A 15,357-nucleotide genomic window follows, 5' to 3' on the forward strand; every position below is an offset into this window, starting at 1 on the left:
ATACGTTTTCCCTGGTCGAATGGTTGTTGTTTCATTGTTGAAAAAATTAGGGTATGTAAATTCACTCATTCCATCGGCAAGGCTAGGCAAGCAGCGGCGCAACGTCTCCTGAAGAGCTCTGAAAGCTTTTTGTGGGTTTGGGGGCTCTGTGGCTGTGTTCTGGAAGAGCTTATTCCTGATGTGAAATGGAAGGCTTTCATGGCCGGCATCCATAGTTTTTTGTGGGTTTTTCAGGCGCTGTGGCCATGTTCTAGAAGAGTTTCTTCCTGATGTTTTGCCATCATCTGTGGCGGGCATCTTCAGAGAATGCTGGCATGGAAGAGAGTGGGGTATATATACAATGTGACCCTTGGTTAAGAGGAAAGGATTGACGTGTTAATCTGTGTGTTGGTCTGCTGTTGGCTGACAAGGCCTCTGGGGGTCCATTTACTCAATGGGCTGCTGCTGCTGGGAAGTCCCCCGCACTCTGGCCGGTTGTCCTTCCACGAAAGCCTCAGCTTCTGAAGCCAAAGCTGCACCTCAGAACCTCGGCACATTTGTTTTGTGTTTCCACCGGAAGTCCTACGTACTTTGGGGGGAGGGACCACTTTCCTCCGGGGGAGCCCTCTCCCGTCATCCCCCGCGCCGCCTGTGCGGGCGGGCTAACGCACGAACGACTTCCGCTCCTCGCGCGGTTCCGCCGCGCGCCGCCATCTTGGCCCTCTCCCTCCGCCTCCTTTGCTTCGCCCCTCCCCATGGGGAAAGGGGGCAAAAAGCCGGGCCTAGCTCCGCTCTGGAGCCTCGAGGGGGCCCTGAAGCCAGGCCTCAAGGGGAAGGAAGGAGGATGGCTAGCCTCGCTTTCGCCCTTCCGCTCCAGCGTTCTTCTGAGGGGAAAGGCGGCGGCGGCGGCGGGTTGAGGCGCCACGTGACCCAGCGAAAGATGGCTGGGCAAGAGCTTAAGCCACCTGACGAGGAGGAGAGGCAGGAGACGGCTTCTGCGCGTGCGTCATTTGGGCTTCCCTCAGGCGCTGGGAGGGAGGGAGGCCGGATGAAGGTCACGTGGTGAGCGCGCGGCGGCTTTGGGCAGTCAATCAAGCCAGGCAGCTGCCCAGGGTCACGTGGTGCGGCGTCGCCGCCGCCGCCGGCGCTTGGCCCCCCCCTCCTCCTCTTTTCTGGAGAGGGAGGGAAGGCGGGCGGGCCAAGATGGCGGCGGCGAGTTAGAAAGCGGCGGACGGAGGAGCGCGGGCGCCAGAGTCGGGGCTGAGGCGGGTTCCCTGACGGACAACGACGACGACAGTGAGTGGCCCCCTTTGGGCCTCGCCTTGTTTTTGTTTTAGTGAAGCAGCCCTAACGTCGGGGCTGGGCTTCTCTCCTTCGCAACCGGCTCTCGAGGGGGAAGAAGCCGAGCCTCGGCTGCGTCTACATTGGGGAAATAACCCGCTTTGGCTCCAGGCGATGGAATTCTGGGAGTTGGAGTTTGTTCTGGGCCCGAAGCGGGTTATTTCCCCAATGTGGACGCAACCTCTATCTCCTCCTTCTTCCAGGGTTGGCTCCGGAGAGCGGGAAAGCCGTCCTTTGCCCTCCCTCGGATCGGGAGAGCCCCCCAGGAGCCCCCAAAGTTCGAGGCTGGTTCTCCTTCGGCCCCTCTTTTGCCGAGGAAGGAAGGCCGGGGATGGAGGGATGCCTTGGGACTGGCTTTCAGCCCCTGCCCTCCCTTTCCCCTCCTCTCCTCTCCTCTCTTGTCTTCCCCCATTGCCTTCTTCCCCTCACAAGGCTCTGCACTTGATTCCTGGGCTCTTCTCTGGCGGATCCTGCCAAGCTTCTCCCATTCAGATGCTCCTTTCCCAGCGCCTGCTTCTGCTTTGTGCCAGAGCCTTGCATTTGAGAGACTCGGCTCCAAAAGCCGCTGCAGAAACCAAAGTGGCTCAGGGCTAGGGAATCCTGGGAAGTGGAGTTGATTGGGACCCCAGACCTCTTTGATAGAAGAGGCTCGGCGTCTCATAAAACGATTCTTCCCAGGATTCCCTAGCGTAGGTCCAAAACATACTGCAGAAGCCATCCGGGTTGAGACGGCTGGGACTGCCCTGGCTGGCTGCTAGGGAATTCTGGGAACTGAAGCTTGCCATGGCGCCAGAGCACGCTCTGACAGAAGGCGCAATGCCTCATAGGTCCAAAACACACCGCAGAAATAATCCAGTTTGAGACCACTTTAGCTGCCCTGGCTCAATGCTAGGGAAATCTGTGAACTGTAGTTTTGGGAGACATTGAGCTTTCTCCATCAGAGAGCTCTGGGGCTACAATAAACTACCATTCCCAGGATTCCCTAGCACTGAGCCAGGGCAGTCCAAGCGGTCTCAAAGTGGATTACTTCTGCAAGGTGTTCTTTCCTTTCCCTCAACAGGCAAGGCTTTCCTTGCTCCTTTTAGGAACCAATGGACAAGCATCCTCCTACCTTCCAGACTGGGCAAAGAAGGGAGAAGCAATGTCTGACCAAGGCTCCTCTGTTTATCTAGCTCTGTCAGTGTGCAAGGTGTCCTTGCCCCACAAAGGTTACAGAGGAAATGCTAACATTGGTGGAGGCTGGCAGGGGAGAGCTATGGAAGAAGCAAGGCTTTGGAAGTCAGTATTTTGGAGGCTGGTGGGGGTGGTCTGCTGCGGTTTGCACACACATGCACTCTTCATACAGCAGAGGAAGACTTCAGAGATATAGCTGTGTCAGTCTGTAGACGCGGAGAGCTCTTGTAGCCCCTTTGAGACTGACTGAAAGAAAGAAGTTGGCAGCAGGAGCTTTCCTAGACTTCACTCTACTTCCATATAGACTGAAGTCTAGGAAAGCTCCTGCTGCCAACTTCTTTCTTTCAGTCAGTCTCAAAGGGGCTACAAGAGCTCTCTTCAGTAGTGAGTGACCAGAGACCTTTAATGCAGGAGTAGACTTGTAGGGGGTTTCTTCAGTGAGCTGGCAATTGTATCCCTTTTTTCTTTATGTAAAATACTTTGCAAGCTTTAGAGGCCTGTCCTTTGTGGAAAGAAAGATGCCCCCAAGCTGTATATCCTTGGGTGGGTGGGAGAGCACTGGCAAGAAGCAGCTGCCTTTTGAAGATGGGGCGGGGAGCAGTGATTTCTTCCTGGCTGACTAAGCAGGAATGCTTTTTGTTTCCTAATGTTTTTAACCTTTCTCCTTGGAGTATAAAGGGTTTGTACAAAAACAGAAGCCTTTTTTTTTGGGGGGGAGGGGGTCCTGTTAGTCTCCGGATTGCTACTCATAAAGGGAATTTCAGGTTGATCAGTCAGGCTTCAGTGGTGTGCCCAAGACAACTATACAGTCACTTCTAATGAAACCGGAAGTTTATGTCCTGCACACGTGGTTTACCTGGAAGGTTAAGATCTGATCCATTCTAGGGACCTTTCTGTTCCAGTCCTGTGTGTGTAGGACCTGGAAATTCAGGGTCCCAGTTGCATGGAAGACAGACAGACAGAGAAGGAAATTTCACTTAAGTGTAAATGTAACCAATCCTCTGTGTAAGCAAAAGTTAGTAGAAGAGGCCTTGTTTGATGCTTTATTGGCAAAGCCACAGTTGCTGTACCTTACAAAACCTTGCAGGTTTTTTAAATTGAAAATTTGTATTCTAGCTCTTCAGGATGCAGAATTGGGGAATATGAATATGAGTGTGTTGTCGAAACACGTGGGGTTCATGTCTGTAGAACGCACATCCACCTTGAAATATGAGACTTTTAGATACAGCGAGTATACGCAAGCTCCAACCATGTTGACTAGCAACCTAATGAAATTAAAATCCTGTTAAGTATTATGAGGGTAGTTTTCATAGGCAGTGGATTTTGTTTTAATATCGACTATGAGCTGTACATTACCTGGACATTGGTGCGCTGGCAACAGCAGTGTGGTTTGCAGGTTGAAATAGCCACCACACATGGGCAGTTATGCAAACATTCATCAAATTCATCTTTGAGAAATTCATAAGAAGAATATATATATTACTTTTTAGCCTAAAACGTGTGTCAGAAGTTCAAACCTACTGCTTCTATGAGTTTGAAACAAAGGAACTTTATTTAGTGATGTATTGGTTACACTCATTCAGGTTTTTGATAGTGAGGCACTTAAACTCAGACTTTTTGGTAAACAAATGTTAATGGTTACAAAAACATGGCTAGTTGGTTCAGTCCTCAGTGTTAATAACTACTACTACATGAATTGCTCTAGTCTATTCTAAGTTTGACCAGAATCTCACAGTGCCTCTGAGAAATGTTTGTTCCTGGTGTGTTGGCTACCAAGATAACAAAAGTATGACCTTGCTTGTTAAATGGCCAAAAGAAATGGATTAATATTCTAAATGTAGACAGTTGCAGTAGATGAAAGAAGCTGTGTCTCCAATCTGACTTGGCTACAGTGTTTAATGTGGTCACCCTATGGCAACCACACAGTGTTAGGCCACCAGCTATTGCCAACAACTAACAAAAAGGCATCATAGAAAAATAACACCAATGAGACCATGCCATATCAAGGAGCTTAAAGAGACCGTGGATATTGGGCATGAAATGGGAGAAATCTTCAAATATTTTTGTCAACTGGCTTGGCTAAGTGTGGTGATTCTGAGACTTGGTGCCACAAGTGGCATAAAAAGCATGGCTTTCTTGCAGACCTGGAAGAGAGCAGGAAGGCTATGGCACAGCCAGGGCCCCACTCCTTCCTATCTTCTCAGACACTTAGTGATAAAACCCCAGTTTCCACACTCCAAGTGCCGAGTGTAAACAGTGCCATGTGTCTAATACAATATCTAATACATGAGTTTGTGGCTTGTTTAGGTTCTTAATATCTACTGTTGTCAGATTTTTAAAGAAAATTCTTAATATCATAGTAATAGGACCCAAATACCCTAAAGGCATCTGATCCCATCTGATCTTGCAAGCTATGCAAGGTCAGCCCTTGTTAGTCAGGGGGTTGGACTGGATGGCCCTTGTGGTCTCTTCCACTTCTATGATTCTAGTACTGGGATGGGAGACCACCAACAAAGACCAGGTGCTGAAGGCTGTATTTCAGAGGAAGGAACTCTATATTCCTTTCCTAAGAAAACTTTATGAAATTCATGGGATCACCATAAGTCAACAGGCAGTTTGAAGGCACATGTGCACACACAGCATAGAAATAAAGAATAGTTTCACAGTTTTCACTGTTAACTTCCAGTGTTACTTGAAGTATATTCTAAAGGCATAGTAATGGTTCTTCAGAGCAGATGCTCAGGCAGAGGAATGAGTGAGGTTGAACATCTTTATCTAATAGGAGCTACAGTTCTTCACATAATGATAGAAAAGGAACTTCCTTCAGCCATATTAAATGCTGTAGCGACTTCATGTATAATCTGTATTTTTGATACTTGTTATAGGAGCTGTCCTCTTGTAGTTACTAAAATGCCTTACATTGCCACTCATGGAAACAATAGATATAAGAAAAATTGCCAGGTGTTCTTTCAATGTGAGCAGTTGCTACAACTTAAATGGCCTAATTGTGGTTTGTTTTTTTCCAGAGATGGTGGAACCAGGACAAGACCTGTTGCTTGCTGCTTTGAGTGAGAGTGGTATCAGCCCAAATGATCTGTTTGATATTGATTCTGCTGATGTGGGTCTTGCAACGCCAACTGTTCAACAGGTCAAAAAGCCATAAATACTTAAACTACATTATTTCATAATGACATTGTCATGACTTTCTTTAAAATAAATTAGATGATTTATAAGAAAAGTTGAAGTTTCCCCTTGATTGCCAGCATAACTTTTTTGTGTCTTTGTTTTTAGTCAGTAGCACTTAATGCATTAGAAATGGGCTTGGAGACAGAAGCATCAGTTGCTGTGAAACAAGAAGCACAGGCCACATCTTCGCCAACTATATTGAACATCAGGGTAGGCAAAATTAATTACTGAGTTAGGCCTCTGTAATGAACCTGATCATTAAACAGCTAAATATTCACAGATCCTTTCTGCACATGTATCTGTGTTAGAGGATGACTTAGCAATATAGTGTGTTGTTGGTAAGGATATTTTTCTCTGTGGGCAGATGTGAAGTGGAGTTCAGTGTCTTTGCATAGTATGGTGATCTATGTGTATGGTGATTGCGGGAAATTGTTTACTCGAGTCTTTTAGTATTAATTTGAGGGGGGAGGTTGGTTAAAAGTATGGAAAATGTTTGCAACATTCAAACAAAGTATACACCACAGTAACAAAATTGCAGTGGCAGTCCCATGTTGAAGCCTGTATTCACAGAGTTGCATGGGTAAAAATATCCCTCGTATGAGTGCAGCTCTTATTTTGTGAATGGAAGATCTTTTCATACAACGTAAACGCATTGGATGTCATACATTATATAAAAAACAGCACAATGAAAAGAGAACAAAATTGCATGTTGAGTCAAGGTGATGATAGTCCTGTATGATCGCTGGGTAGGTTCTAGCAATGAAAGTACTCTCACCCACTTGACAGGTGTATTTTCAGGAGTGTGTTCTTAGGCTAGAGCTTCCCTTTTCTACAAAGAAAATAACATTTCCTTCTTTCTGGTTTTTTCCCTTAGCAACCACCATCAACCACAACTTTTGTCTTGAATCAAATAAACCAGCTCCCTACGTTGGGAACTACTATAGTAATGACAAAAACAACTCCTGTCACCACTACCCGGCAAACGATCACTGTAGCAAAAATTATACAAACTAGCACCACTACCCGGCCGTCAGTTACAATGCCAGTGGCACGAAACACCCTGACTACCACAACCTCAAAGGACCAGATCCAGCTGAAAGATCTACTCAGAAACAACAGTCTTAATGAGCTGATGAAGTTGAAGCCACCTCCAAACATTGCTCAGCCTGTTGCAACAGCTGCAAGTAAGTGGAGTAGGGAGCCAACCACACTGTGCAGAAAATAATTTGTACAGATTAATGTATGAACTGTACATCAGTGTGTCACTTTGCTTCAAAAATGTGTGATTCTTGTTGTTTGGTAAAACAAATCTTAAAACTGAGGTGCTCTGCAGTACAAGCTTGATTAATTAATGTGACTCTTCTAAATAGTATATGGGTTCAGATATAATAACACTGGCTTGTTCATGAGGAGCTATATAGCACAGCTAGTTTGCATGACAAATATGACTCCAAATGGGTCATATTTTTGTGAATGACTCGTTTTTTTCTCAGGTGTTTAAGGAAACATTTTTTCTTGTTTAAAAAGTATCATCTTTCTTACTTACATCATTCCTCTGAAATGATTTAGCATTTACCTGCTGAGATCCTGTGTTTAGGAAGTATGTGATATACAATGGGAAGTTCAGTAGCTGCAGATCTGTCATGAATTCCTTTGACGAACTTGTCATGGAACTATAGTGTTGTATACCATCATATTATTAAACTGCATACAGAGGGACTACTAAATTATGTATTCATTTGAAGAATTTTAACCCTGAGACCCAAAATGTTGACTTTTTTTGCAGAAATAATAGTAGTGTCTCCAAAGGTGGTTAATGCCACTAAGCCAGGTAAGATCACTTGCACTCCTAAAATTGGAATGGGGCTTCCTTTCCTTAACATGAGACAAATTAAGGTGATCCACATAGAACTCTGGTGAAGGGTATCTGCTACAGTTACAGCCCTGGTCCATTTGCTAGCATCCTCTTAAGTGTGACTGACAGAACATGCTGAATTTCAGTATTAATTTAATTAGGACTATTTGAAAACTCATACATCTTGATGTACTGTATAGTATGAAGTTCAGCCTTCTACAATACGTGTGGGGAGGATTTGACTAAACGTTAGGAATTCTGCTCATTAAAGTCTCTTAGCTTTAAAAATTGTCTTTGCAGCTGATTTGAGCAATGGTGCTGTAAAAAAGGAAGCCTCTACGAAAGAAGTAGCAAGAATATGGGTAAACGATCTAAAAATGAGAAGCTTTTCTCCAACAATGGTAGGTGCAGGTTCTTAAAAATATTAGGTTTATTTTGCCTTGAAGTGTAATGTTGCTCTTCAATATACAATTTTCTTGAGAAGGAAACTTTGGGCAGAATTGGATGGAACTGTTTTATAATAAATCTTCTCATATATAAAGATCTGCTGAGACCATTTTCCTGCTATTCAGAAACAAGAGAACTGACCCCTGGTACTTTTCTGTTACAGGACCCAGTTTTTAGCAATACCTACTTACATTGGCTCAGTGCCTGCACTGCAGATTAAAAACATTTTCTTACTAAAGCCGTGACAATTCTCCATTCTCCATGTTGTCTGTGGCATCCAAAGATCAGTAGCTGTGGCCTTCTAAATGTTTTTGCATTGCAGCTTCCACAATCCCTCACCATTGACTACATAAGCTAGGGCTACTGGTAGTTATAGGCCAGTAACATCTGTAAGACCACATTTGCTCCCCTTTGCTTTATGATCATGGTTGTTGCTGTGTTGACCTAACACTTTATAATGTTTTTCTTTTGCTTTAGTATTTTGGTTTCTTTCATTAATATTGTATGTCTGCTTAGTGACCCTGTTGAAGTCAAAAGGTGCACTGTAATAAGGACTGGTTTATATTTTTATGTTCACTGACTTCCGTATGGACTGATGAATGAACTGAAGCATCACATCACTTTTTTTTGTTTGCATTTTTTCAGTGTACATTCTGGTGTATCAGTATCAGTATCAAATTTGATAATAGTCCCTCCCCTACCAAAGTATTTAATTCCACAGAGCAATAAGGGAAGCGGATTCAAATACTGAAAGCCCACCAAGAATATGTTTTCCATTATTAAGATGGCTAAAACAGCCAGCATGCCTTAACTCAGGAAAACTTGCTTATGAAATTTCAGAGCTTAGAATACAAACTTTGCAGCTGATTAAAGGTGCAAAAGGTTGTCTATTTACACAAAAGCCTGGCTACCACTCTATCACTGCAACCTACTCATATCTTCAAAGGACAAATAAACCTAATTTTCTCACTTCACTAAAGTTCATACTTTTTGTTTAATTTATATTTTACCTTTCTCTGGAATGGGTCTCAAGGCAGTTGGTGCCTTAAAGCACCAAGGGCTTAAAGCTGGAGGGCAGTCTGCACATCTTACCTTCTGCAACAACAACAACAAAACTGGCCAGTCACACCGTTTGCAGTGTTGGGGTGCTTGAAGGCTGTTTCAAAGGGCCTTAGACCTTTCTGGAATCTAAATAGACATTTTTAGAAACATAGTGTCTTGATAAACCTTTTGAGAGATCCAGAAAGGAGAGGAGGCTTTATGGATCCCATAAATTGTATATTGGTGGTCAAAGAGTGTTTATTTGCAGTTTCTGTTCCATTCAAGACAATACTTTAAAAATGGAATTTTAGTTTACATTTCTGCTTCTTCTGTTTTGTTAGTCTTTAACTTTGTTGATTTTGTTTTCAATAATTTTTGCTACAGAAAGTGCCAGTAACAAAAGAGGAAGAAGAACCTGAAGAAGATGATGAAGAAGAAATGGGCCATGCAGAGACATATGCAGAGTATATGCCCATAAAATGTAAGTTTAATAAACTCGTACCACTGTTTTTTTTCAATATGTAAGCATACGTTATGGATGTCAGCCCGGCCCTCTCTTCATCTGTAGAGGACTCCTCCCATAGCCATTACACTATCATTGAGTAGTTTCCCAGTTTCTGTGTGGGGTCTCCACCCTCTCCATTTTAAAAGGTTGAAACTACTCCCTTCAGGCTTACGTACTGATAATAAAAGCACCAAGCTAAAATATCTTGGTATTTTTGGTCTCATCCTTTGCCTTCAGTCCCACCTGGCACTGGAATGTAGCCCTCAAGAGTTTTTCTGAAATTGAATTTGGTCGTAGGGTTGAAAGATGTTTCCGCCCTTGTATGAATCATGAAGAATGCCAAGAGAGAACAAACTGCACCTGTCCTTCACTAGCAGATTTGACGTTTTTAGTAGTTCATGCTGTTCTTGAACATTAGCAGATGTTAAAATTGATGTTATTGCACTTTCTCTGTTGCTGACATAACCTGTGAGAGGAAGTAGGCTAGGACCTCAGTGTGATGGGCGTCTCCTTTTTTGGAGGTTTTTTAACAAGCTGGATGGCCATCTGTCAAGAGTACTTTGATTGTGTATTTCTGCATGGTAGGGGGCTGGACTGGATGGTCCTTGGGATCTCGTCCAGCTTTGTGGTTCTGTTATTCTAATCCACCTGTCTATTATTCTAATCCACCTGTCTATTCTATCTAGTAAAAATTGGTCTGCGTCATCCTGATCCAGTGGTAGAAACCAGCTCTCTTTCCAGTGTTACGCCTCCTGAAGTTTGGTACAAGACGACAATTCCTGAAGAGAGTATTGACAGTGGCTGGCTGTCAGCATTGCAGCTTGAAGCAATCACATATGCAACTCAGGTATGTAAAAGTTTCACATTTACTTTGAATGGATGGTGGAATAGGAGGCTATTTCATCAACTAACAAGATGCTCAGTTGGTTGCAAAAAGGGTGGGAGAGAAGAATGGCTCCTGCTGTGTTGAATTTGAATGCAATGTTGGTATTCTTCTGCAGCAACATGAAACATTCCTACCTAATGGAGACAGAGCTGGATTTTTGATAGGTGACGGTGCTGGTGTAGGAAAAGGAAGGACCATAGCTGGTATAATTTATGAAAACTATCTCTTGGGTAGAAAAAGGGCAGTATGGTAAGTACCGAACGAACATTAAAAACATGGTCCTGTTTTTATGTATGCATTTATTGCTGTTCTCTTCATGATTGCATGGTGTTTGCTCTCTCTTAGGTTTAGTGTTTCAAATGATCTGAAATATGATGCAGAAAGAGATTTGAGAGATATTGGAGCCAAAAACATTTTGGTCCATTCATTAAACAAGGTGTGGAAACTTTTTACTATATACAATTTGGGATAAGCATTAGGTGTACTTATGTGAGATGCACATAACACTGCATATCCTAGGCCTGTTAGAGACTGCCAAAATAAAGCTGCTTCGGGTCTCTTTGGAGGTATGCTATTTAAATGATGCCTGGGTCCTAAGAGTCTGGAGGTCGTGCCAAAGCCACACACTATTCCTAAGCACTGGAGTGCAGCTTTGGTGCATCTTCCGGATTCTTAGGATGCATGCATCATTTAAACAGCATACCTCCAAAGAGACCCGAAGCAGCTTTATTTTGGCAGTCTGTAACAGGCCCTAGATACTTTTTGCAGCCTACTCTTTAAAGTTGTGTTGCTTCCCTGTTCAAGTTGCTGTTCTACTGTACACTTGCTTGGAATATAGTATAATAGTAATGTGGTATAATAGTAGTGCCATTAATTAATTGGTATTAAGTCATTACTGCGGGCATGATCCTTATGAACTAGAAGATTCTAATTGCTGTATTTTAAAAAGGTAACTTCTCCAAGCAGGATGGCAAAGGCACAAAACAAGTTTAGGAGCCATCTCTGTCTAGGTCCAGTTTACAAACTAAAGAAACTCTGTAGGACCAAGTGCTGCCTACTTATGTTTTATTCTGGGTTCAGCTTACTCCAGTTTCAGATAAATCCACTCATCTTAACCCAGTCAGTTCCAGTTTTGTGTTGTAAACTTAATTTTAAGCAGTTGCTAACATATAGAAACTCAAGCAAAAACTTACCTCTAAAGGTTTAGAATCTTATTTCTTGTTACATAATATTTGCAGTTGTAGTAGCTTAGTGAGAATGAAATTGTTTATGTAGATGTTTGCAGTTGAAGCTTGAGGAGCTAATAATTGTGCTGGTCATAGAATTTCTTTCACACTCTTAATTTTTTTTTTTAGTTCAAATATGGAAAAATTTCTTCCAAACACAATGGAAGTGTGAAGAAAGGTGTCATATTTGCCACTTACTCTTCCCTCATTGGGGAAAGTCAGTCTGGAGGGAAATACAAAACCAGGCTCAAGCAGCTTCTTCATTGGTGTGGAGATGAATTTGATGGAGTTGTATCTTTTCAGTGTTTTAGCCTGGTGCAGCAACCAAACATTCCTTGAGCCTTTTCAAACTGTGGTGCAAAGTATGTCTGATCCCATCCTTCACTTTGTTTTAGATTTTGTGTCACACTATTTTTAAATGTCAGGATTAATAGATGTTTGGAACAGGTTTTTGTTAAACTGAGTGATGCTCCTGAACTTGACAAATCCTTTTTATAGTTAAGTACCAGTAATGGCACTGAATATAGGCAAATTTAGTTAATTCATTGATCTTTAATTACCTTTTTTCAAGAATTATATAACCTGTAGCACTCCAATTTTGTTGGACTTCCAACTTCCATCAGTCTAATTTAGTGTGGTTAGGATTAGTATGTAGAGAGATGTTGTAGCACCTTTGAGACTAACTAAAGAAAGAAGTTGGAGCGTGAGGTTTTGTAAGTCTGCTTCCTCAGATGCATCTGGTGATACTGATTCTACAGATGAACACAGCTATATTTTTGAATTCTGCCACTATAGTTAGGATTGCATTGCTTAGATATGAGCAAAAACTACCTAGGGCAGTAAAGTGTTGAATGAAAGTGACTATTCCTTAACCATTTATTCAGATAGTATTTGATGAATGTCACAAGGCTAAAAACCTTTGTCCTGTTGGTTCTTCAAAACCAACCAAGACGGGCTTGGCTGTTCTGGAGCTGCAGAATAAACTCCCAAAAGCCAGAGTTGTTTATGCTAGTGCCACAGGTATGTATTGTCTAATATCTGTACTGAATATGTGTTGTGTGCTTTTTGGATTTGTTTTCAGTTGATGGAAAGATGAAATAAAATTTTAAAATGTGAGTTTGCTTTTAGGTGCATCTGAGCCACGCAATATGGCATATATGAATCGACTTGGGATATGGGGTGAAGGAACTCCATTTAGGGAGTTTAGTGACTTTATTCAGGCTGTTGAAAGAAGGTATGTTCTTGTATATTGTGCTGTCTTAAACTCTGGAGGAGATATTGCTCAGTAGTAGAACATACAGTTTATTTGTAGAAGATCACAGTAAAACACTATGAATATCATTTGAATGTCTCTGAAGCAGTTTCTTGTTGAGCATTATTCATTAGGCAGTTGCATATGCTTTCTTGAAGATTTCGCTAGTGAGAGGAAATTCAGGATCTGTATGTAAACTCTGAAAACGGGGAATTATGCATTACCAAAAAGGTGCTTTTAGCACTAAGAGTCCTTTTATTTGCCAGTTGTGACTATCAAAAGGGTCTAGTTTTGCTTTCAGAACTGTAAATCTGTGTTGCCTGAGGTTTTTGATTTTAGTACAATGGTGAGACAGCCATTAACATGATTTGGGATGGTATTAGAACTTTGCTATTCACACAGTCTTAGAGCAGGGCCACATTCCCCCAAGGTTTGTGTCCTCTCTCTGAACCAGCTAGATTAATGGAGAGAGGTGCCCAGTTGAACTGAGAGCTCTTGTTTACACAAGCTAGGTGAGCCATGTACCTGCAGTCCTTCAGCTTCAAAGACATTAGCTAATTATGGAAAGGGGATGAATGCTTTCTGGTTCCAGATATCATGGTCAGTCAGAACTGGACCATGAGCAAAATCCACTCCATATTTGGAGGAGATTCCTTAAATCAAGGACAGGCTCATGGCATGCATCATCCTGTGTCCATGGCTTCAACATTTATAGCAATTTCATTTTACTATTCCACATTATCTGGCTTGCGTGTAGTGCTGTCTTTTGCCAGCGTGTCCAGTAGCTGCATATTTGAAAAGAATTTCCATGCTTAAAATCACCTTGATGTTATCCGTTTCGTCTTCAGAGGTGTCGGTGCCATGGAAATAGTTGCTATGGATATGAAGCTAAGAGGGATGTACATAGCAAGGCAGCTGAGCTTTTCAGGTGTGACCTTCAAAATTGATGAAGTTCAGCTTTCTCAGCATTATGTTAAGATGTATAATAAATCTGTGAAAATGGTAAGTGTTTATAAATCTATGGCATAGCTTATGGTTAACCTAGGCATTGAATTTTTAGAGATGTTTGAAGATAAGCAATTTCGTACATGTAACTTGTATGTTGAAATTGATCCCTGATCTGATCTAAAGAAATATAGTCCTAACAACATCCCATTAAAGTCAGTGAGGTTTAGGCTAGTCATGACTGGTTTATTGTTTTGCTTAAAATGGGATGCAATCACAACTGTCTAGATTGGGGCCAAAGGCTGAAGTTTGCTAGCTGACTTCTATTCTAATTCAGAGATAAAAATGTCGCTTTATCAAATCAGTTTTCCTGATGTTATTAGTGAAGCTTTTGAGGACATTTTTGCAAGCAAATTCCAATCAGTTACTTCAAAATCACTACATTGGAACTCCATGTAGCTAATTTAGAAAGTGCAGTATGATTAATGCTACATGCCTGGTTTGTAAATCTTTACATACATTTTTTGTGCAATATTGTAACTTGATGTGAGTTGCACATGGGTTGCAGGTAGCCCCTGTGGCTGTTTTTAATAAATCTCAGTGTTGGCACTACTATACTGCTATTTGTCAGGAAGCTGCATTTAAGAACAAGCCACAGATAGAATATGCACCTTATTTTAAAGCAGAAATGGTGTTACCAAAATCCTGGGAGCATGATTTTGTTTTGAAGCAAGGCTTATGTTTTTTTTCCGTGCCTTGCTCTTAAATAAAAATGTCAGCTTCTTGTCACCTGAATTGCTGAATTTCAGTCTTGTGACAGGTGCAGCCTCTTTTGGGTTGGAAGGGATCCACTGTCGATCCTTGATGTAGCTATAGTGTTCAAATTGAGATTAAAAATACTAATGAAAAAAATAGTAATTTGAACAGAATAGAGGAATTCAGCCCAAAAGCAAAGGTTCCCTGCCCCTGGTGTTAACAGCAACAACTTAGTAGTTAGGAAGTTAAACTAGACAGATTGCCTGAGCCAAATTATCTGAGGATTTCATATTCTTCCATACTTTACTGTGTTGATAGTGCTGTGTTGTGCAAGTCTGCGTTGCTTAAGAAGCTGATAAAAAGTGATGGGGAACTATTTTGTGTTCGTTTGTTCAGAGTATTTATACCCCTCCCTTCAACTGCAAAGGTTCTGAGTGGCTTACAATTACAGTTGTGTTCCTTTTCTAGTGGGTAAGTGCCAGAGAGAAATTTCAGCTAGCAGCTGACCTCATTGATGCTGAGCAACGGATGAAGAAGTCAATGTGGGGCCAGTTTTGGTCTGCTCACCAGAGATTTTTCAAGTACCTCTGCATAGCATCCAAAGTGAAAAGGGTGGTGCAACTGGCCCGAGAAGAAATAAAAAATGGCAAAGTAAGTCTCAAGTGGACCCGGACTGTAAATTGTTCTCAGACTTTTTCCTTGTTCCCCTGGAAGCCTGGGGGGTTTGGAGTCTGAATGAAGCATAATGCACTGTATATTTAGAAG

At 42.2% G+C, this 15,357-nt stretch overlaps 1 protein-coding gene across 1 annotated transcript in view; it reads left to right on the forward strand.

Moving 5' to 3' along the window:
• Positions 1-667: 667 nt before the first annotated feature.
• SBNO1 (strawberry notch homolog 1) overlaps positions 668-15,357 on the forward strand; it is a 28,495-nt gene continuing 13,805 nt past the window's right edge. Inside the window, exons 1-14 of the mRNA XM_089499588.1 lie at positions 668-1,275; positions 5,520-5,641; positions 5,785-5,889; positions 6,554-6,863; positions 7,835-7,935; positions 9,407-9,503; positions 10,214-10,374; positions 10,529-10,662; positions 10,759-10,849; positions 11,769-11,930; positions 12,524-12,659; positions 12,768-12,873; positions 13,740-13,893; positions 15,061-15,243. Of these exons, the coding sequence (XP_089355714.1) occupies positions 5,522-5,641; positions 5,785-5,889; positions 6,554-6,863; positions 7,835-7,935; positions 9,407-9,503; positions 10,214-10,374; positions 10,529-10,662; positions 10,759-10,849; positions 11,769-11,930; positions 12,524-12,659; positions 12,768-12,873; positions 13,740-13,893; positions 15,061-15,243 (1,860 nt within the window). The 5' untranslated portion in view covers positions 668-1,275; positions 5,520-5,521. The remainder of the gene's footprint in view (positions 1,276-5,519; positions 5,642-5,784; positions 5,890-6,553; positions 6,864-7,834; positions 7,936-9,406; positions 9,504-10,213; positions 10,375-10,528; positions 10,663-10,758; positions 10,850-11,768; positions 11,931-12,523; positions 12,660-12,767; positions 12,874-13,739; positions 13,894-15,060; positions 15,244-15,357) is intronic.

Source organism: Sceloporus occidentalis, unplaced genomic scaffold (genome assembly GCF_023333645.1).
Source record: "Sceloporus occidentalis isolate IW3139 unplaced genomic scaffold, rSceOcc1.0.p SCAF_138, whole genome shotgun sequence".
Lineage (NCBI taxonomy): Eukaryota > Metazoa > Chordata > Lepidosauria > Squamata > Phrynosomatidae > Sceloporus > Sceloporus occidentalis.